Genomic DNA, 23,771 nt, shown 5'->3' with positions numbered 1-23,771 from the left:
AATTGATATATTACTATTCACTACAGTCCACAGCCTGCTTTTGGTGTAACTTTGCTAAAAACTACCCCATTATTAACATCCTGTAAGATCAAAACACATTTGTTCTGACTCATGGAAAAACATTCTTAAATATTCATACTATAAACCACACCTGTTGTCTTCAAAAGGTTTCACTAGCTACACAGTCCCATGTTTCATACTTTAGTTTCCTTCTAGTAATATAAACTTTCCCTTTTAGCAACAATCATATCCCCATAATGGCGCTCCTAATTACATTCATTCTAATTTGCTATCATCACCTCTATTCAATTCCAGGCAATTATAATCAACCTTATTACAAATCAAGCCTCAGCTCCTCATTCTCTATCCTCATTCTATCTTCTGGTGAGCAGTCTTCTGGCTATTAACTTCATGACTTTGCTTATTATATCTAGTCCATATTGCTTAGTTCATACAGTATTTGTCCTTCTGTGCCTGGCTTGTTTCACTCAATGTAATGTCCTCAAGGTTCATCCATGTTGTCATATGGATCACAAGTTCATTTATTCTTACAACTGAATAATATTCCATCATATGCATGCACCATATTTTATCCATTCATTCATTTATGGACAACTGGGTTCTTTCCAAATTTTGGCAATTGTGAAGAATGCCATTATGAAAATCAATGTGCAAATATCTGCTCATGTCCTTGCTTTCAGCTCTTCTGAGTATATATGTAGGAGAAGGATTGCTGGATCAGATGCAGATATATATTTAACTTCCTGGGGAACCACCAAACAGACTTACACAGTAGCTACACCACTCTATATTCCCACCAACAATGAATAAGTGTTCTTATTTCGCCACAGCCTCTCAAACATATAGTTTTCTGATTTTTTAATTGTGGCTATTCTAGTAGGTATGAAATAATACCTCTTTGTAATTTTAATTTTCATTTCCTAGTATCTAGTGATATTGAACATATTTTCATGTGCTTTTTAGCTATTTGTATTTCTTCTTTGGAAAATGTATTCAAGTCTTTAGCCCATTGTTTAATTGGGTTGTATGTCTTTTCATACTTGAATTGTAGGATCTCTTTATATATAATAGACATTAAATCCATGTCGGATATGTGGTTTCCAAATACTTTCTCACTTTGAGTAGGCTGCCTTTTCATCTTCTTGAAAATGTTCTTTGAAGCACAAAAGTATTTAACTTTGAGAAGGTTTCATTTATTTTTTTCTTTCATTGCTTTTGCTTTAGGTGTAAAATCTAATAAACCAATATCAAAAGATCTTGAAAATGCTTTTCTACATTTTATTCTAGAAATGGTTCTGGTTTTATATTTAAGTCTTTGATCCATGTTGGATTAATTTTTGTTTAAGGTATGAGATAAGAATCTGCTTAAATTCTTTTGGATATGGCTATCCAGTTTTCCCAGCACCAGTTATGGAAAAGACTTTTTTCCCTGTTGAGTGAGCTTGATAGCCTTGTCAAAAATCAGTAGACCATAGATGTGAGAGCCTATTTCTAGACTCTTAATTAATGTCCATTGATCAATACGTCTATCTTTATGCCATTAGCATGCTATTTGGACCACTGTAGCTTTGTAATATGTTTTAAAGCCAAGAAGTATGAGTTCACTGACTTCATTCTTCTTTTTTATTTTTTTAAGTTATTGTGGTTATTCAAGGTGCCTTTCCCTTCTAAATAAATTTGGTAATTGACTTTTCCATTTCTATAAATAGGTTGTTGGAATTTGAATTTTGATCGGTATTGCATTGAATCTGTAAGTCAATATGGGTAGAATCAACATCTTAACAATATTTTGTCTCCTAATCTATGAACACAGACTGTCCTTCAGTTTGTCTAGGCTTTTTTTTTCCTTTTCTCTTTTTATTTTATTTTTTAAAGATACATACATCACACAAAATGTTACATTAAAAAATATGAGGTTCCCATATATCCCACTCCCCACACCCCCACTGCTCCCACATCAACAACTTCTTTTATTAGTGTTGTACATTCATTACATTTGATGAATACATTTTGGAGCACTGCTACACAGTATGAATTAGAGTTTACATATCCATTCCATTCAGTGGGTTATGGCAGGATATATAATGTTCTGCATCTGTCCCTGCAATATCATTCAAGACAAATCCAAGTCCTGAAATTGCCCCCTTAACACACCTCTTTTTCTCTCTCTCTGCCTTCAGCATCTCCTGTGGCCACTGTCTCTTTTTCAATGATATAATTTCTTCCATTGCTTGAGTCAGAATAATTCTATAGCGGAATACCAATAAGTCCACTCTAACCAAGAATTTATTCCTCCATCCTGAGAACCCTGGGATGGTGATGCCCAGTCCACCTCTAAATCGAGAGGGGGCTGATGGATGGGATTATCCTGCTTGCAGTTGTAGACCCCCTCATTTCCTTGCTGTGGTGGTTGACTGTACTCACCTCCTTGTAAGTTGACCTGGGTACGTCCAACAAACTGAAGAATAGGTGCTGCAAGTCTGCTGAGGCTCAGGGCCCAGCTGGCAGATGGACAGTCCAGAGAGTCAAGGCTACTGGCCATACACCAACCCCAGCACCAACCACAGGTTCAGTAAAAGTGACAGAAGAGGCATTTGTAGAGAAGTCACATCTGAGTCCAGTTCCATCACACTCAGTAGCACAAATGCCAAAGTAGGGCCCATTGGCAAGGGTCTGAACTCCAGAGCCATCTGCCATGACTGTACAAATTAGGTGTCTCCATAGCCCTCAGGAGCACCACTACGCGGGGTTGTAGCTATTTCAGCTGTCTCTAAAATTCTGCTGACATGTGCATAAGTCCGACCCCTCTGATGACATCCCAAGTCATTTTGAAGTCTCTTAGCCATATAAACTCATTTATCTTTACCATTTCTCCCACTTATTCAACATCTTTTTATAGTTGAATCACAAGCTGGTGCTTGGTATTAACCCTCAGTACCAGGGAGTCTCATCCCTGGGTGTCATATTCCACACTGGGGGGAAGGTAATAGATACATATGCTAAATTTGGCTGAGAGAGTGGCCACATTTCTTCTAGCAATGGTTTGTAGTTTTCCAAGTACAGGTTCTTTACATCCCTGGTTACATATATTCCTAGATATTCGATTCTTTACATTGTAAATGGAATTTGTTCCCTGATTTCTCTCTCAGATTGCTCATTATATGTGTATTGAAACAGTACTGGCTTTTGCATGTTTATCTTGTATCCTGCTACTTTGAAGAACTCATTTATTAATAGCTCTAGTAGCTTCATTGTAGATTTTTCAAGTTTTTTCTAGATATTGGATCATATCATCTGCAAATAGTGAAAATTTTACTTCTTCTTTTCCAATTTGGATTACTTTTATTTATTTTTCTTTCTAATTGCTCTAGATAGAACTTCTAATACAATGCTGAAAAACAGTGGTCACAGTGGGCATCCTTGTCTTGTTTCTGATCTTAAAAGGAAAGCTTTCAGCCTTTCATTTTTGAATATAATGCTGGCTGAGGGTTTTCCGTACATGCTTTGCATCATGTTGACAAAGTTGTCTTACATTCCAATTTTTGAAGTGTTTTACCAAGAAAAGTTGCTGGATTTTGTCCAATGCCTTTTCTGCATCAATAGATATTAGCGCATCATTTTTCTCCTTCAGTTTGTTAATGTGATATATTTCAGTAGTGTCTTTTCTTGTGTTGAACTACCCTTGCATAACTGGGATAAAACACAATTGATCAGGGTATCATTTTTTTAATATAATGGTGGATTCTACTTACACATCTTTTGTTGGAGGATTTTGCATCTATATTCATTAGATAATGGTCAGCAGTTTTCTTTTTTTACCTGGCTTCAGTGTTAAGGTGACGTTGGCTTCATAGAACAAGTTAGGTAATGTTCCCTCTTCAATTTTTTGGAAGAGTTTGACCAGTAATGGTATTAATTCTTCTTGAAATCATTGGTAGAATTCACCTGTGAAGACATCTGGTCCTAGGATTTTCTTTCATGGGAAGTTTTAAATTTATTTTTATTATTTTATTTTAAAGAAATTTTAGATTACATAAAAGTTACATGTAATAATTAGGGGCTTTCCATATGTCCCACTCCCTCCCCCTCCCACACTCTCCCACATCAGCAACATCCTTCATCTGTGTGGTATATTTGCTAAAATTAGTGAACATGCATTGAAACATTGCCACTAACCATGGCTTATAGTTTATGTTTTATTTTACACTCTTCCCAGTGCAATTTTGTAAGTTATGACAACATATATAAAGGCCTGTATCTGCCATTGAATCATCATGGAGGAGAATTCCAGGGTCCCAGAAATGGCCCTGTATTACACCTACTTTTCACTCAAGGCCCCTCAGAGCTTTGGTGGCCACTGCCTTTATATCAGTGATACCAGTTTTGGCATTGTTAGAATAAAAATAAGTCTATAGTAGAAAAATAGTAAGTCTACTTCAGTCCATTGTTCATGCCCCAATCCTGAGGATTCTGGGATGGTGATGACCACTCAGTTTCTAATTGAGAGGGTGATTAGGTCTCATGGGACAGATGGATGAGATTATCTTGCTTGCAGTTGCAGACACTCTGTATTCTTTGGAACAGGTGCTGTTCATCATGATCTCCTTGTTTGTTGTCCTAGGTGAGTCCAATGTACTGGAGAGTAAGTGTTCCAACACTGTTGGGATTCAGGGCCCAATTGGTACATGCACAGCCCAAAGATTTAAGTCTCTTGGGCATACTTCTATCACATATAGTACCAATAATAGGTTCAAATAGAAGGGGCAGAAGAGCTATGTGTAGGGAATGCACAAATGAGTGCAACTCTGTCACGCTGGGAAGCATAAATTCCAAGGCAATTACCACTGGCAGGGTAGCAAACTTCTGAGCTGCCTGTCCTGTCTATAGTTCTGGATGTCTCTACAGCTCTCAGGAGCCCTGCTATTTGAGGCACTAGTTACTGTGGCAGTCAATGAGATCCTGCTGAAATAAGCATAAATGTAACCTCTGCAATGACCTCCTGACTCACTTTGAAATCTCTTAGTCACATAAACACATAAACCCCTTTATGGTGAAGGTTATTTTCCAGTTGCATTGTTATTTTGCACTTGGAGATAATCCCTTGGTGCCAGGTTGGCTCATCTCCAGGTGTCATGTCCCATACCATGGGGAAAGATAGTGCATTTATCTGCAGAATTTGGCTTACAATGAGGCCACATCTGAGCAACCAGGAGGCCCTCAGGAGGTAACTCTTAGGCAACCTGTAACACTAGGTTACAATTGCAAAAGAAATGTTAATAAGTACAATCATCAATATCAAGGACCAGGCACAATGGACCATCCTTCTCTAGGCACCATCCCTGTATTTTGGGGAGTCATGCTGTTCCATTAGAGAATTTAGAAGAACCCAAGGATAGGAATTTGATCTACTTTCAGTTATTGTGTGCATCTCTACCCACTGAGACAATGCCTCACGAGCACTTGAGCACATTCATATGCCTTGGAGTCATGCACCAGATGTATCCCCTTCCATGTATTGCCCTCATCACCAACACCCCATACCAATGATCCTTCCCTGCCACAGCTGTGACCCTCTGTGATCCCAAACCTCTCTAAAGATGAAGCAAAGAAAATATCCAAATAAAATAAGAAAATGAAATAATAATAATAGTTTTTAAAACAAAAAATTCAAAAATATTTTAGAAATGTAAATAATAAGTTTTTTAGGTATTATGTTGTTCAGCACTGTAAGATCTGTTTTCTTTTATTTAGAGTGACATTTTCCCCTCATATATTTCCCCAGTGTCTTTCTTTTTTCATTTTATATTTCATAAATCTTTAGGATACTAAAAAGTCATGTAGAGAATGTGGGGGATTCCCATATACCCAACAAACTCCCTCTTTTCCTCTCACCCCTATTACATTTTACATGCAGATGCTAAATTTTTCTCCCTTTTTGAAGAATAAGAATCATAACTACTTGCAATAATATTGAAGGCTTGACATATTAGTCTTTCTTTTATTAGGCACTGCCTATGTTTTTGAGAGACTCTTGTTCCTCTATTTGAGAACATAACTTGACTCCCCAGGATGGGAGTCCAATATTTTCTTCTTTATTATGTGGTTCTCCACCCACTGATACGTTACACTATGACAATATGAATATTTACATATTCCATAGAAGCCTGCCTCAGGTGAACACTTTCCTGTATTCCCCCCTCCCATCAAACATCCTATACCAGTAATCCTCCCCAGCCATATCTGCCAAAAGATCATTCCTGACATTGTAGTTTTAACCACAGATCTTTAAATCCCCAGAGATCACCTACTTCTCCCCCAGTTCTCCCCCAGTTCCATGGATAGACCAACCGAACCCCCCTCCCTATCCCGCTTACAGGCCAGCACTGCGGGATGCAATAACAACCCAAATGTCCATCAACAGATAAATGGAAGAGCAAATTGTGGTATATGCAACAATGGAATAGTACTCAACTATAAGAGGTAATGCAGTATTAACACAGAAGACAACATGGATGAATCTTGAGGACCTTATGTTGACTGAAGTAAGCCAGGCACTGAAGGACAAACATTACATGACTTCACTCATACGAATTAAACAATTTGAACAGATCCTCAGAGCTAAAGTCTGGAAGATTCATTTACAGGAGACAGAAAAGGAGTAAGGGGTTGCGAGCCAATGCCCATATGGACAAAATCTTCAATAATGTGGAAGAACGTAGTTGTGCAATGGATGGGCATGGCAGTGGAAAAGCGATGCTATTTAGGAGGTTTTTGACAACTGATTCAATCTCGTGATTCGTTTGTTGTGGTCTTCTATTTTTTCTCAAGTCAGTGTTCTCTCGGAAGTTGTCCATTTCATATAAGTTGTCTAATTTGTTGGCATAGAGTTTCCATAGTAACTTCTTATGATCTTTCTTATGTTTGTGGGATCATTTGTAATCTTATTTCTAATTTAGCTTATTAGCACATTCTCTTTTTTTCTTTATCAGTCTAGCTAAGGCTTTGTCCATTTTGGTGATCTTCTTGTAGAACAAACTTTTGGTTTTGTTGATTCTTTTGGTTTTTGTTCTCAGTTTCATTTATTTCTGCTCAAATTTTTGTTCTTTCTTTCTCCTTGCTTTGGGATTACTTTGCTATTGTTATTCTTGTTCCTTAGGCAGGCAGTTAGGTCTTTGACTTTAGCTCTTTCTTCTTTTTCAATCTAAGGATTTAGGACAATAAATTCTCTCTCATCATTGTCTTCACTGCATTCCATAGGATTTGCTATGTTTTATTCTCCTTTACATTTGTCTCAAGATATTTACAGATTTCTCCATTTTTGAATTTTAAGGCATTTGGATTGTTTCATCCTTTTCTGTATTGTGAATGTTCATAGTATGTTATGAACATTCATTTACAAGTTTTTGTTTAAACATCTGTTTTCAATTCCTTTGCATACATACCTAGTAGAGGAATTTCTGGGTCATCTGGTAATTGTATATTTATCTTTAAAATTTTTTTTATTATTTATTCAGTTATTTATTTTTATTTATTTCTCTCCCCTTCCACCCCAACTCCCCAACTTCACCTCCCTGTTAGCTGACATGTGTAAGTCCAACAAACCAGAGAATAGGAATTGCAACTCTGCTAAGGCTTGGGGCCCAGCTGGCTCATGGCCAGTCACAGTGATTAAAGAGGGTGTTGATGTGGGAGGAATGGGGGGAGTTGGGGGTGAGAAATGTGGGAACCTCTTATATTTTTTAATGTAACAATTTTTGTGATATATGTATCTTTAAAAAAAGACAATTTAATAAAAAAATTAAAAAAATACATTAGAGGCACATAAGAGCAGATTTGAATTGCTCAAAGATAAAAGTCGTGATTTTGAAAATAATGCATGTAACTGGAAAAGACAGGAGAACAGAAAGAGAAGAGAAAGGAAAAAACAGAACAGAGTTTGAGGTAATTGAATGACAATGTGAACCCCACAACATTATTGGTTTCCCAGAAAGAAAAGAAGTAGGAAAAGGGGCAGAAGGAATATTTGCAGAAATAATGACTGGAAACTTACCAACCCATATAATAGAGAGAAATACCAATTTTCAGGAAAGAAATCCTAACAAATGGAAGAAATCTTAATAGGGCTATGCTGAGGCACTTACTATTCAGAATGACAAATATCAGAGTAAAGAGAGGATTCTGAAAGCAGAAAGAGAAAAACAAAACATTGCATAAAAGGGAACCTCAATAAGATTAAGTGCTGACCTCTCATCAGAAACCATGGAGGTGAGAAGAAAGTGGTATGATGTACTTAAGGTACAGAAAGAGAAAAACTGCCAGCCAAGAATTCTGTATCTGGCAAAACTTTCCTTCAGAAATGAGGTTGAGTTCAAAATCTTCACAGACAAACAAAAACTATTTGCATATATTACCAAAAGACCAGAATTACAAGAGATACTAAAAGGAGTACTGCATCCTGAAAGGAAAAAAAAAGGTGAGAAATTTAGAGATGAGTTTAGAAATGAGTATTATTAGGAAGGGTAAACTAATGGGTAAGAAGACAGAGAATAGAATGATATGACAACAGAGAGCAGAAGGCCAAAATGTATGAAGAAAATAATACCTTTACAGTAATAATATTGACTGTTAATGGTTTCAATTCTCCAATCAAAAGAAATAGACAGATAGAATGGATAAAAAAGATAAGCCCTTCATTTGCCAGCTAGGCCCTGAATCTCAACAAAGTTCCAATATCTTCTCTTCAGTTCCTTGAAATCACTCATAATTAACTAAAAAGAAGATGATTATGGACAATGACCATCTCAAGGAACAGAGAGAGTCTGCAACTGCAAGTAAGACAGGCCCATCCATCTGCCCCATGGGATCTAAGCCCCTTTGCAATTAGAGGTGGAGCAGGCATCCCCATCCAAGAATCCTCAGGGTTGGAAAATGAAAAATAGACTATAGTAGACTTACATTTATTCTACTATAAACTTATTGTGATTCTAGCAATGGACGAACTTTTATCACTGGAGTGGAGGCAATGGCCACTGGATGTTCTGAGGGGAGGAGGGAAACAGATGTATTATGGGGGCATTTTCAGGACCTGGGAATTGTCTTAAATGACATTCCAATGACAGATACAAATCATTATCTATCTTGTCATAACGTACAAAATTGTGTGTAAGTGAGTATACTACACACTCAGAGGCAATGCTGCAAAATGTATTCACCAATAATAATGGATGTACCACAGTAATGAAGGATATTACTAATGTGGAAAAATGTGGGTAGGGTAAGGAGTGGAGCATATGGGTAACCTCTATATTTTTTATGTGACAATTATGCAATGTAAGTATCTTTAAATAAATAAATAAATAAATATATATATATATATATATTTTTTTTTTTAATTAGTCATTTATATGTTGTCTACAAGAGGTCCACTTCAGCTGTAAGGACAGAACCAGGTTAAAAGGTACAAATTGTTTCCATAAAAGAGTCAAAATAGTGATACTATTATTAGATAAGATAGATTTCAAATGCTAAACTACTATAAGGAATGTAGAAAGTCACTATATATTAATAAAAAGGGCTTTTCACCAAGAAGAAATAACTATATTAAATATTTATGCACCTAACCCAAGTAGCCCAAGATACAAGAGGTACACTTTGGCAAGATTGAAGGGAGAAATACATGTCTCTGCAATATTAGTTGGAGAACTCAATATGCCACTCTCAGTATTGTGTAAACATCTGGACAGGGAATAAAGAAAGAGAGAACTTTAATAATGTGATAAATGAACTAGAGCTAACAACATCTACAGAGCATTGCACACCGAAACAGCAGAACACACTATCTTTTTTTTTTTAAGATTTACATAATTTATTTATTTATTCCCCGCCTCCCACCACCACCACCCCCCCCCCCCCTTTGCAGCTTGCTTGCTCTCTGCTCTCTGCTCTCTGTGTCCATTCGCTGCACATTCTTCTGTGTCTGCTCATCTCCCTTTGTTACATCATCTTCATGGGCCAGCTTTCCATGGGCACAGGCCATCAGTTCTCTGCGGGCACAGGCCAGCTTGCCTTCTCAAGAAGGCCTTGGGACATGAACCCAGGGCCTCAAATATGGTAAATGGGAGCTCAATCGATTGAGCCATAGCCACTTCCCAGAACACACTATCTTTTCAAGTGCTCTAGTATCCTTTTCCAAGATAGAAATATGTAGGGTTACAAGAAAAATCTCAATAAATTTAAAATGTTTGAAATTATACAAAACACTTTCTCTGATCATAAAGGAATGAAGCTAGAAATAAATAATGGGCAGAAAAAAGGAAAGGTCATAAATATATGGAGATTAAACAACACACTCTTAAATAATCAGAGAGTCAAAGAAGAAACTGCAAGAGAATCCAGCAAATATCTTGAAATGAATGAAAATGAGAGCATGACATATCAAAACCTACAGGACTGATTTAAGTCTCTAGGAAAAATATTTATCTATCATAGTCCTGATTATAGGTTCAAGTAAAAGGGCCTGAAGAGCCAGGTGTAGAGGTCCATAAATGAGTCAAACTCTATTATACAAGGGAGCATAAATTTCAAAGTAAGGTCCACTGACAAGGTGCCAAATTCCTGAACTTATCTGCTCTCCATATAGTTTCTGGATGTCTCTAGAGCTCTCAGGAGTTCCATTATTTGAGGCATGGTTTCCTGAGGCAATCAAGGAGATCCTGCTGAGACTTCCATAAGCATAACTTCTAGAATGACCTCCTGACACATTTTCAAACCTTTTAGCCATAACAACTCATTTGTACTTACCATTACCCCCTTTTGGTAAAAGTGTTTTTCCAGATGCATTAGTAGCTGTCACTTGGTAATAATTCTTCAGTGTCAGGGAGGCTCAATCCCAGGAGTCATGTCCCACACTGGGGGGAAGGTAATATGTTTACATGCTGAGTTTATCTTAAAGAGACCCCACATTTGAGCAAAAAGAGGCTTTCAGGAGGTAACTCTTAGGCAGTATATAGTACTAGGCTAAGTTTCAATTTGACAAGAAAATGTCCATAAGCACAATCATCGATATCAAGGACCTGGTGTAATGATCTGTCTTCCTTCACTAGGCACTGCTCTTGCACTTGGGGGATTCTTGTTGTCCTATTAGGAAATGTAGCAGAACTCCTCAGGATAGGAATTCAATATTCTTTTGGTTATTGTGTGAATCTCCACCTGCTGAGACAATGACCCATTAATTCTTGCATATATCCATATGCCTTAGAGGCATGGTTCAAGCAATGTGCCAGTTGAGCCTTGAATTTTAGCAGAGTTGCAACACTTACTCTCCAGTTCCTTGGACTCACACAGGACAACTAACAAGGAGAAGATGATGAACAGCACCCATCCCAAGGAACAGAGAGCGTCGGCTACTATAAGCAAGGCACTTCTATCCATCTGCCCCATGGGATCTAAACCCCTCTCAGTTAAAAAAAGAGTGGGCAACACCATCCCAAAATCTTCAAGACTGGGAAATCAACAATGGTCTAGAGTAGACTTGTTATTATTATTCTAGTATAGATTTATTATTCTAGCAATGAAAGAACTCTTATCATTGATATTAAGGCAGTAGCTACCATAGATTCTTAGGAATGTGAGAGGAAAGAAAAGGTATAATATGGGGACATTTTGGGGCCATTGGAATTGTCCTGCATGGCATTGCAGTCATGGACACAGACCATTGCATATTTTGTCATAACCTACAAATTTGTGCTGCACAGAGTGAAAGCTTTAATATAAACTGTAATCCCTAATTAGTAGCAATGCTTCAGTATGTGTTCATCAATTTTAACAAATGTACTACACTGATATGGGATGTTGTTGATCTGGGAAAGTGTGGGTGGTAGAGGGAGTGGGCAGATGGGAATCCCTTATATTTTTTGTGTAACATTTATATAATCTAAAGTCTCTTTAAAATAAAAAATAATTTTAAAAATAAATAAAGACCTATGGACGCCTGCAATGCTGAGAAGGAAATTTACAGCCCTCAAGACTTACATTAAAAAAGAAGAAAGAGCTAAAATTGGAGATCTAACTGCACACCTGGAGAAAAAAGAAAAAGGGGAGCAAAAAAATCACAAACTAAGCCAAAGGAAAGAAAGAGATATGAGCAGAAATTAATGAAATTGAGAACAACAACAACAAAAAACAACAGAATCAACAAAGCCAAAAGTTGGTTTTTTGAGAAGATCAACAAAAACAACAAATCCTTAGCTAGATGGACAGAAAAAAAGTGATATCCAAATAAATAAAATCAGATATGAGAGAGAGGACTTTATCACTGACTCTATAGAAACAAGAGAAATCATAAAAAGATACTATGAACAAATATATGCCAAAAAACTAGACAATGTAGAGAAGATGGACAAATACCTAGAAATACATGAACCAACTACAATGAACCTAGAACTAGAAAACCTCAACAAAACTAGCACAAGTGAAGAGACTGACACAGTCATCAAAAACTTCCCAAAGGTGAAAAACCAGGACCAGATGGCCTCACAGGTGAATTTTACCATCATTTAAAGACGATCTCACACCAATCTTACTGAAGCGCTAACAAAAAATTGAACAGGAAAGAAAGCTACAAAACTCATTCTATGAAACCAACATAGCTGTAACACCCAGAACAGATAAAGATACTACAAAAATAAAGAAATCACGGACCAATATCTCTAATGAATGTTGAGTAAAAATCCCAAACAAAAAACTTGCAAATAGAATAAAAAAGCACATAAAATACATTATACACTATGATCAAGTGGCTTTTAGCCCAGGTGTGCAAGTGTGGTTCAACACAAAAAAATCAATTAGTGTAATAAAGCACATTGCTAAATTGAAGAAGAAAAATCACATGATCCTCTTGATTAATGCAGAAAAGGCATTTGACAAAATATAGCATGCTTCCTTGATAAAAAAAAAAACACTCCAAAAATAAGCATAGAAGAAAGCTTTTTTAATATGGTAAAGTCCATATAAGAAAAACCTACAGTGAGCATTGCATTCAATGGTGAAAGACTTAAAGCTTTCCCAATGAGATCAGGAACAAAACAAGGATACCCACTGTCATCATTGTTATTTAATATTGTGCTAGAATTTCTAGCTAGAGCAATTAGGATAGATAAAGAAATAGAAGGCACCCAAATAGGAAAGGAAGAAATAAAACTTTCACTATTCACTGAGGATATGATCCTATATGTAGAATGTCCTGAAAAATCCACAACAAAGCTACTACAACTAATAGATGAGTCCAACGAATTGGGATACAAGATTAATGTGCAAAAATCAGTAGAGTTCCTATACACTACTGATGTGTAATCGAGGAGGAAATCAGGAAAAAAATCAATTTTTAATAGCAACTAATGCAATCAAATATTTAGGATTTAATGTAACCAAGGACATAAAGGACCTGTTTTCAGGAAACTACAAAACATTGCTAGAGAAATTGAAGAAGACTTAAATGGAAGGACATTCCATGTTCATAGATCAGAAGTCTGAATATTGTTTAGATGTCAATTCTGCCCAAAGTGATTTACAGATTCAAAGCAATATCAATAAAAGTCCCAATGAACTTTTCTGTAGAAATTGAAAAACCAATTATTAAATTTATTTAGAAGGGTAAGAGGCCCTGAAAAGTGAAAATGGTTTTTAAAAAGAATGAAGTTCGAGATCACTCACTTCCAGACTTTAAAGCATTACTTAGCTACAGTTGTAAAAACAACATGATACCGGCATAAAGACAGACATATTAACCAATGGCCCAAATCAAGAATTCAGAAATAGACCCTTACATCTACAGTCAAGTGATTTTTGACAAAGCAGTCAAGCCCTTCCCACTGGGCCAGGACAGTCTATTCCACAAATAGTGCTGGGAGAATTGGATAGCTATATACAAAAGAAAGAAGACCCCTATCTTACACCTTATATAAGTTAACTCAAAATGGATCAAGGACCTAAATATAAAAGAAACAACTATAAAAATCCTATAAGCAAATGCAGGAAAATATCTTCAAATCTTGCAGTAGGCAGTAGTTTCATAAACCTTACACCCAAAGCATGAGCAACAAAAGAAAAAAATAGACAAATGGTGGACCTCCGCAAAATTAAACCCTTTTCACCTCAATGGATTTTGCCAACAGGGTGATGAGGCTGCTGACTCAATGGGAGAAAATATTTGCAGTCATATATCCAATAACTTTTTAATATCCATGATATAAAAAGAGATCATAAAACTCAACAATAAAAAGACAAACTACCTGCTTAAAAATTAGGCAAGACTTGAAAAGACCAATGTCCAAAGAGGAAATACAAATGGTGAAGAAACACATGAAAAAATGATCAACATCACTGGTGATTAGGCAAATGCAAATCAAAACTACAATGAGATATTATTTCATACCTATTAGACTGGCCTACTATTAAAAAGTCAGAAAACTGTAAGTTTTGCAGAGGATGTGGAAAGATAGAAATGCTTATTCACTGTTGGTGGGAATGTTGAACGGTACAGCCACTGTGGAGGACTGTTTAGCAATTCCTAAGGAATTGACTTGTGATATGACCCAGGAATACCATTACTAGGTATATACACAGAGTAACTGAGGAGGGACGTGAACATACATCTGCACACCAATGTTCATAGTAGCACTATTCATGAATCCTGAAAGTTGAAAACAGTGCAGGTGCCCATCAACTGATGAATAGATTAAAAAATTGGGGTGTACACACGTGATAGAATATTAAGTAGCGTTAAGAAGAAATGAATTCATGAAGCATATGGCAACATGAGTGAACCTGGAGGACATTACATTGAGAGAAGCAAGCGAGACACAAAAGGACAAATACTGCATGATTGCATTATTATGAACTAAATATATTGTATAAACTTATGGAGTTAATAATTAGAAGGTAGGTCAGGAGAAAAATAGTAGGAGGGTAGTGAATGGAAAGCTGATGATTAATCTGTACAAATTGGTTTAAGAGGTTGTAAGTCTTTGGAAATGATGAGAGCACATCATGGGGTTTGTGACTAGCATAGCTATTATATGGGTATGAGTGGCTAAAAGAGAAATTCTAAGGACAGTTTAAAATTGGAAGGAAGCTAAAAACTGACCTGGGACTGTATAACATAGTGAAACCTCATGTAAAATATGAATATGTGTGATATTTCCTATATAAGTCTGAGTTTACAAAATATAAATACAAACAAACTAGAGAGAAGGAAACAGAACAACAGCTATGTATGGCAAGAGAAGCATAGAGAGATTCAGAGGTGATGAGTTTTATCTGATTGGTTGGGTTTTGTTTATTATTATTATAATTGGAATAATGAAAGTGCTCTAAGAATTACTGAAGTGCTGAATGCTCAAATATGTGATTACACCAAATACCACTGACTTTATACTTTGGATGGATTTATGCTTTATTAATATGTACTGAATAAAATTGATTTGTTCTTTAAAAAAAACAGCTGTCTCTAGGTTTGGAAAGATTGACCAAATTAAAGAGATGATTTTTAAGTAATGAATATTGAAAACATCACTGAATATATATGCTCTTGGAGGATGACTCTATATAAATGTACTTGAGTTCCTTCACTGAAAGGCAAGATTTGTGTCTTATTCAACTTGTATCTTCAAAATACTATAGAGAGTAAATTAATATTTTTAACTTTTGAATGAATTTTCCACAGACTCTTTTTAAGTAATTGAATGCACTGACTCAAGGTCTATTGTATGCATTAATAAATGTGCCGTCCTATAAAATATGTTATGGGGGAGCAGTTGTAGCTCAAGTGGGTGAGTGCCTGTTTCCTACATATGAGGTACCAGTTCAATCCCTGGCCAGCACCTCCAAAACAATTAAGTTAGGTTTTTACAATTCTTCCTATCATAACCAAGTTAATAGTGGTGACTGTTTCAGAATAAACTTTAAAACAAAAATTTCATACTGGAACAATTCTTTCTTAAGAGTTGATGCTGCCTCTTATGAGGTTCTTTAACCTAAAGTAGGAACCTGTGATTGTGCAGTTTTTGCAACACAGTTTTATAGGAGGAGGGCTCAAGGCACATCAGATGTAAATTATACATTACACATAACTGTTTCTGATCTTTTAAAACTCTTAATAAAAAAAAATCATCCCAGATCTGTTTAGAGATACAGGACATGCGAATTTTGAAAAATAAGCTGTGTTGTCACTACCCTTGCTGGAATATTTCCAAATGAGATATCCCACCACTCTGTGTCCAAGAGCCACGTACTTCCCAGCGTCTAATTTCAAAGCCCCACCAGACTCCAGGGTAAACAGTCTGAATTTCAAACCTAAATTTCTAAGTCCTGTGTCTGTGAAAATCCCCTACAGCTCATACATCAACTCTTCTACTTAATGAATTTAAAATTTGTAATCAGGCTATGACCTGAGGGAATAGTCTCTTGTATTGCTCAGCTCTGCCAGCTCCACCTGCTCCACCAGGTAATCTAGCTTCTCTTCTGCTAGAATATAGCTGAAAATCACTTCATGATATTCTTTGCCCAGTATGTTGAATCACAAAGGCAGCATTAATGAAGAGAATCCTTTGTGACTGGGTCTCGATTTTAAGAAAGAAATCTCTCACTTGCCTCTTTTCAGAATTTGAATGTTTTCTTAAAGTATTTTGAGACTACCCAAGAATGACAGGACCAAAACAGATTTTGGATCAAAAGTATCTTTAAACTTCATCTGGGATATTCTATTTGTCATCCCTTGTTGTGTTGGCAAATTGGAAACTTAATATTGGTACTTTCTATAATAAAGCTAAGAAATACAGCCTGACCAAGAAGACTTCTTATACCATAGTAAAATCAGAGCCAAAAGGTGACTTTTGTGCCAGAAAAATATCAGTGCTCTATAGTTTCTCCAAAGGTTCCTCTCTTTCCTACCTGGAGATATTTAGGGTCTGATTTCTCTCCTCATCTAGTCTTTAATTCTTGGTATTCTGTGGAAAATTATTTTACCTTGAGTTGTCTCATTACCCTTTCTTAGTTCTGAAGACTGATTTCCAGATACTGATGGTTTTATGGAATTTTTCCCTTCTGTTGCTCTTAGCATTTACTAAACGAATCCTCTCTAGGCTATTTAAGCACTGTTGAACGCATACGCTCTGTGAAATCTGCCTTGATCTGGGCAGTTAAGACTAAGAGGTGGAAGGTACCTAGTCTCTGAAGGAATGGAGAAAGCACAGTACACTGTCAACCAAGAAATAACAAACTAACCTACAAGGCAACAAAGACATTTAATTGGGGTCTTAGAATTGCAATTTTGGGGGAACAGATACAGGTAGAAGCCCAAAACTTATCCTGTCTTGGTATTTTCAGGCAAGGGGGATTTTAAAGGAAAAGAAGTTTGGACAAGTTGTTTGTAGTTGGTAGATATTTGGAGTACTCTAATTGTCCTTCACGTTGGATAGTTACTGAGTTCCTTATCACATAATTTCTTTTATGGCCCAGAAGTCCTCAGGGTTTTGAGGAGCACTGGTGCTTGAGGCTTTGCAGTCTTTGGCAGTTCTTGTTGAGACCTGCATTAGAGTAAATTCCAGAGTGACCGCCAACTCCATTTTAAATCTCTTAGTTATAGTAACTATTTTGTTTTATTTTGTTTCTTTTAACAACACCCAGAGTAGAGGGTGAGATTTAGTGACATAGGATTACCCTCCTAGTCTAGATCTTAAATGAATGTGCTAGAGATTCTGTACTTTTCTGGTATTACATCCCATCCCATCAAATCTGGTCACCAAAAATATTAGTGGTAAAAGAAGAGAAGAAAGCAGGACCCATATAAATTTCTAAGGAAAATCCTGAGGTAAGTGAACTTTAACTTCCCCAAGCCCACAGACCTCAAGCTCTGTGGCCCCTCACCCCATCTTAGGTGCCCCAGGTTCCCCCAAAGTCTTAATACTTTTCTGAGTTTCTTTTTTTCCATTTATGAGTTACCAAGTCCGATTATGTCTTCCAGCACTAGACCTGTCTCATTCTATTTTCATCATTGTACCTATCCAGCCATGTATACAGGTAACTGACATTATTTTGTGACTACATGAAACAGATAAATTGTGAGTCATTTTTCCTTAGACTGCTCTCACTAATATATCTCTTTACAAGTGGTGTATGATCACTAGATATAAAGAAGTTAATATTTCATAATGAAATTAATGTGCTGCGCTTCTCACAATTGACTGAATTTTAAAGTTAGGCACATATTTAAAGAGTTGTGAGTTAAGAGTAATGTAAATTTCAGTCATTAGCCATAGAATGGAAGATGATTCTTTTGTGACTATTCTTAAACTGACCCAGAAAATTCAGTCTCTTGCTCCTCTTCTCTTCAAAATGATGTCTGAAATTGACATGCAGGATAACTAAATGTAACCTGTTTGAGAAATTCTCAAACACAGCTACCCAAGCAATTTGGCCAAATGCACACGTTATTAAGATCAACCTGGGCTCCACATTCTTTTCCTCTACTCTTCTCCATGTAGCAAACTTCCCTTCTCTTCACCTTTTCTGAATTTCAAAATAGGCAGTCAACTTCAATGTGAATTGAAGCCACTGTGTTTCCTCTTGTAAGGTAAGTAATTTGAAATTGGGCTTGTCTTTTCACTGCAAGGTTGAAATGAAACTCTGTCTTTACTTGGTCACAGTCTGAGTGTCTATGTTGAGGATGAGGATGAGCAGATCATGGAATCCCACAAATCGGGTCTCCCCTTGCCTTACTGATGGCTTCTTTGCCTTTTAGCAGGGGAGAGTGTCTAAAATATCAGATTTCTTAATTCACAGCTTTTCAGAGAAACTTTAGAGGCACTGGAATTTTCTCCAGCTGATTACTGTGATCAAAAATGGGTCATTTTCAGGATCAAAAATGGGTCGTAGATGTACTGGAGTTTTCTCCAGCTGATTACTGTGATCAGTAATTGTTAGAGAATATATTGAAAAACAGGAGCTGATATCTTGACAAAATCAGAGCAAATTCCATAGGCTGAGAAATTTTCAGTTAAAGTGAACTGATTAACTTCAGAAGGTTATTTTACTATTGAAAATATGGAAAAATTGTTTACTTAAACAGAGTTTAACATCTCAAGACAAGAAAATTGGATTGTTACATCTGGTCATTCATCTAAAAGCAGAATTGGATTTATTTTGGCCACTTTGCATAAAATTACTCACAAGACCAAATTGAAAGGTAACTTGAATTTGGATCTGCTAGGGTTTGTATCATGGAAACTTGCCTAAATTCTAAGGAGGAAAGTGGGGAAAACCAGGAAGAACACATACAGAGTTACAGGCTGGCTCAGTGGGAATCAAAATTGTTATGGGGAGAACGTCTGACTCTGTATTATCAGGTATAAATTGGAGGATTCAGGGATGATTCAGAATTCAGTTGGCAGGACAAACTTACTGTAAAAAAAGTGCATGTCGGAAAAGAAGCCTAATGAAGCAATAGAGTCTGGGTGTATAATGATGGGTCAGGTTTCAAGTTGGGAATGAAAAAGGGTAACTATTAAGGGAATTCCCCCACATGTGAGGTTTGAAGTCATTTAAGTCATGATTGGATAGCAGAAGATTTCAGCAGAGGATCAGCTGAAGTAAATGCAGAGTGACAAGGAAATGGAAAACAGCCCAGTGTATCAAACAACGAATATGTCATGTAAACAGTAAGAACATAACACATAAAGCATGTGATAGTTAAGTAGTATTGCACCATGGAAAGTTTTCCAAGGGGCATAAAAACTGGGACTGAGGAAAGTAGACACTTAGACCTGCTTATCCAGGAAGTGTGCCAAATGCAAAGTTGACTATTGCAGGATAAAAGCTGGGGCCTGTTCAAGGAGATGGAATTAATTAGTTATGAACTAACCTGAGAAAGTATGCCATTTGTACTAGAAGAGTGCAAGGGGAAAAATCAGAAATGAGTGGATTCTGGGTTCAGGAGGTATGCAGCAAGCTATTCGTTTAGGGAAATATTCCAGGGAGGGAAGGAATTAAAAAAAAAAAAAAAACATGAAGAAAATGAGCTGGCCAAGGAGAGATCCATATACATACAATGAAAAAGGAACTGAGTGGCGCGATCATAGGTGAATACTTCACCCCTGATTCTGTATTTATTACAGAGGAGCATCTTCTCTAATGGCCTTGGGGAACCACAGCACCGTCACAGAGTTCATTTTCCTCAGGCTGTCTGACAACCCCCACGTTGAGGCTCTACTCTTTGTGCTGTTCCTGGCCATCTACCTCCTGACCCTGACGGGGAACCTAATGCTGCTGCTGGTGATCAAGTCTGATCCTCACCTCCATGCCCCCATGTACTTCTTCCTGAGTCACCTCTCCTTCCTGGACCTCTGTTACTGCTCAGTCACTGAGCCCAATATGCTGAAGAACCTCCTTTCTCAGGACAAATCAATCTCGGTAGAGGGCTGCCTGGCTCAGGTCTTCTTTGTGTTTGCCACTGCTGGGACAGAAGTCTACCTGCTCGCGGCCATGGCCTATGACCGCTATGCAGCCATCTGCCACCCCCTGCTTTACAGCCAGGTGATGGTTGAGCAGTTGTGCGAGGGTCTGGTGTGGGCCTCCTGGGGCCTGGCTTTTCTGGATGCTCTCATCAACACCCTCCTGGCTGGGGATCTGGACTTCTGTGAGGTTCGTATTATGTCTCACTTCAGCTGTGAGCTTCCCTCTCTCTTTCCTCTGTCCTGCTCTGATGTCTCCACCAACTTTGCAGTCCTGATCTGCTCTGCCCTCCTTCATGCCTCTGCAACACTCCTCCTCATCTTCTTCTCTTACACCCGCATCGTCTCCACCATCCTGAGCATCAGCTCCACAACAGGGCGGAGCAAGGCCTTCTCCACTTGCTCCTCCCACCTCACTACAGTGATCTTGTTCTATGGCTCTGCTTTTCTTCGTTATTACATGCCAATATCAGGGACCCCAGTGGAATTTGTTTTTTCCATACAGTACAGTGTGGTCACTCCTCTGGTGAATCCCCTTGTCTACAGCTTGAAGAACAAGGTGGTAAAAGCAGCTCTGAAAAGAATGTTGCAAAAAGGTTTACATAATTTCGGATAGCAGAGAATGGGCAGAGGATTATTGGGGCACAAGGCCGAATTACATCAAGATAGTTGAGTAACAGACTTTAAGCAAAGTTTGCTTTGCTCATGGAAGACAGGACAAAATAGCTTGTAAGAACTCTTTCCTTTGAAACATGCTCAAGTAAATGCCGAAAGCTCTTTGCTTATACTTAATTTCTTCAGGGACGTAACAATACATCAGGTAATTATAATTCAGAAAATGTGATTGCAGACTTATTCTCCCTTTTATCTGTGAAATTCTCATTAGATTTAGCACTGAGAGTATTGCCTATGACCTGATTCTTCATTGGATCCAAAGCTGATCTGAGATTTAGGGGACAAGGTTTGCTAGAAATAAAAAAGCCAGAACCTCTGACTATGAGGAGACATAATTTGAGACTCAGACATTTGGAGCTTGACTCAAAGAGGCTGGGGAAAATGTAGAAGGAGCTGAGAATGGCTGAGAGAGGCAGTCACCTGTTAGGGTAAAGCCAAGACTCAGAATCATTTCATATACTCTGTCTCTGCTGGCACCTCCACCTGGAAGATGGCAAAGGGGAAGTCAGCAACCCGCTTGTGCCTGGGGTCACCTCTGTTGGGACTGAGGAGGAGGTGCTAGGGCCAGCTGAGGGTACTGTCAGCTGGTGCTTGGCTGCTGAAGACATATTGCCTAGGCTATGCCAGAACCAGATTAGTTACTTCTTTTCTTTCCCCACCCTGTTTTTGTTTTCTTTTTGTGTATTTTTTTTTTTTTTTTTAATACTTAGCCGCTGGATATGAACAGAAGCCAGCTGGCAAGGGTATGTTCTCTTCAGGCACCTAGTCTAAGCAATATAAAGCTAACCACACAGAAAGCGCTTGTGGTCAATGGTCAACAGAAAACTAACTGGCCTAAAAGATAATCACGGATGTATGACCCTCCTCAAGCAAGAAAAAAGATTGGTAAAGATAAGACCAGGCATGAGAAAAAGGGACAGAAGGGAGAATGGCAGGAATAAGAGAAAATTAAGAAAATCAAGAAAGGAGAAGAATTCAGTGAGGGTTGAAGAGTGAGAAAGAGTAACACATTGGCAAAATAGGAATTGGAAACCCCAATTCTCTATATGCACTGGAATCTCCATGAATGTAGAGGGGAGATGGAAGTAGACACGATTCCTCAAACCCTGTGCTAAGGCAAAATGTTTGGCTGTCATAGCCAGTGGTCTTTCTTCAAATTGAAATCTCAGTACTTTCCAAGCAGCCTTGAGAAAGAGGCCCACTTCTGTGGTCCTCACACTCATGAGTATATGTTGCCACAAGGCAGTGCCCTCTGCAGACCTCTCCCGGAGTTGGGAGATGCTCCAAATTCACCTAAATTCTTTTCCTAAAGGAGATTTGGATTAAAACAATTTTATCTCTTAATCTAGGTTCACTGAAAATCTTCACCAGCTAATTTCACAATTTCATGTCCAATAGGCCCGTTTTAGGTCTTTTTCACACTTTTCCTTAATTTGTGTCCATTTTCTGTTTCATCTACTTTGAGAATATCAAGGGTTTTCAACTAATCCCCTTTATCAAGATTTGAGTTTTTTTGTCTCATAAAATTATGAGTTGGCAAATTATCTGCTCTAATTCATTCCAATAAGATGTGAAGAACTCCCTAGAAAGAATTATGGCTTAAAAAGAAGTTAAAAATCTAAATCAATAATTTTTCCATTCTTAGACAATGTTATATCCAGTAGTTAGAGATGTAGTATAAAAACAAAAATTTTGTTATAATTAATTTCTATTATATTTGAATTATTATTAATATTTATAAAGATTTGTTGCTATGCCACTTATTTTTTATAATTGATCATAATAAATCTATCCTGGCCTTGCACTCTCTTTTAAAATTTGTAATTCCTTTCAATCTATTTTTCTAATTGTTTTACAATTTTACCATAAAGGACTTTTTAACAGTGAAAAAAAAGCCTTTGATTATGTACTTTGGATAGATTATATGGTATATAAATATATCTCAAACAACTACTTAATAAACATATAAACAATTGTACAAGAATAGGCAGAGAGAGTAGCTGCATACAGCAAAGGAAACAGATTGAGAGGTGAGGAATTTTCTTGTTTGTCTGGTTTATTGTTATTATTATTACTGAAATAATTAAAATGCTTTAATAATGATTGAAATGATGAACACACAACTACATGATTATACCAAATACCATTGAATCTACATTTTGGATAAATTGTATGTTTATTAATATGTATCAATAAAATTGATTTGTTGCAAAACATTTTTTTAAAAAGTGGGAGTAGCCCAGTGGTTGAGCATCTGCTTCCCATGTGCTAGATTCTGGTTCAATCCCTGGTACCTCCTCAAAAAAAAAAGGCATTATTTAAATAAATGTTTATGAAATATTCAATTCTTAATATGTTATTCACCAAAGTTAAGGGTACTTGCTTTATTTTTGCTAATTTCAAATTTGCATGCCTTTTTACACTGTGGGTACAGGAAGGAATTCAGCATGTGGTAAAAATTTGTTCTTCATTCCCAACCATAACAATGAAAATATGTAATAAATATTGCTAGTGTTTTAAGTTCCATTTTGCTTTATCTTTAACTACTTTAATTTTTAAAGCAATATTGGT

General features: G+C 37.1%; 1 protein-coding gene across 1 annotated transcript; it reads left to right on the top strand.

Moving 5' to 3' along the window:
- The first annotated feature begins 20,205 nt into the window (after nt 1-20,205).
- LOC101423671 (olfactory receptor 8S1-like) lies at nt 20,206-21,141 on the top strand. Its single transcript, XM_004484432.2, has one exon. The coding sequence runs from the start codon at nt 20,206-20,208 to the stop codon at nt 21,139-21,141; it is 936 nt and encodes a 311-aa protein (XP_004484489.2).
- The last annotated feature ends 2,630 nt before the right edge of the window (nt 21,142-23,771 follow it).

This window comes from Dasypus novemcinctus, chromosome 12, assembly GCF_030445035.2.
Source record: "Dasypus novemcinctus isolate mDasNov1 chromosome 12, mDasNov1.1.hap2, whole genome shotgun sequence".
NCBI lineage: Eukaryota > Metazoa > Chordata > Mammalia > Cingulata > Dasypodidae > Dasypus > Dasypus novemcinctus.
The sequence above is the reverse complement of the archived record's forward strand: the minus strand, read 5'-3'. Positions and strand labels throughout refer to the sequence as shown.

Coding starts and splice junctions, on each gene's coding strand:
- LOC101423671 (XM_004484432.2), top strand. CDS start 20,206: ATGGCCTTGGGGAACCACAGCACCGTCACAGAGTTCATTTTCCTCAGG.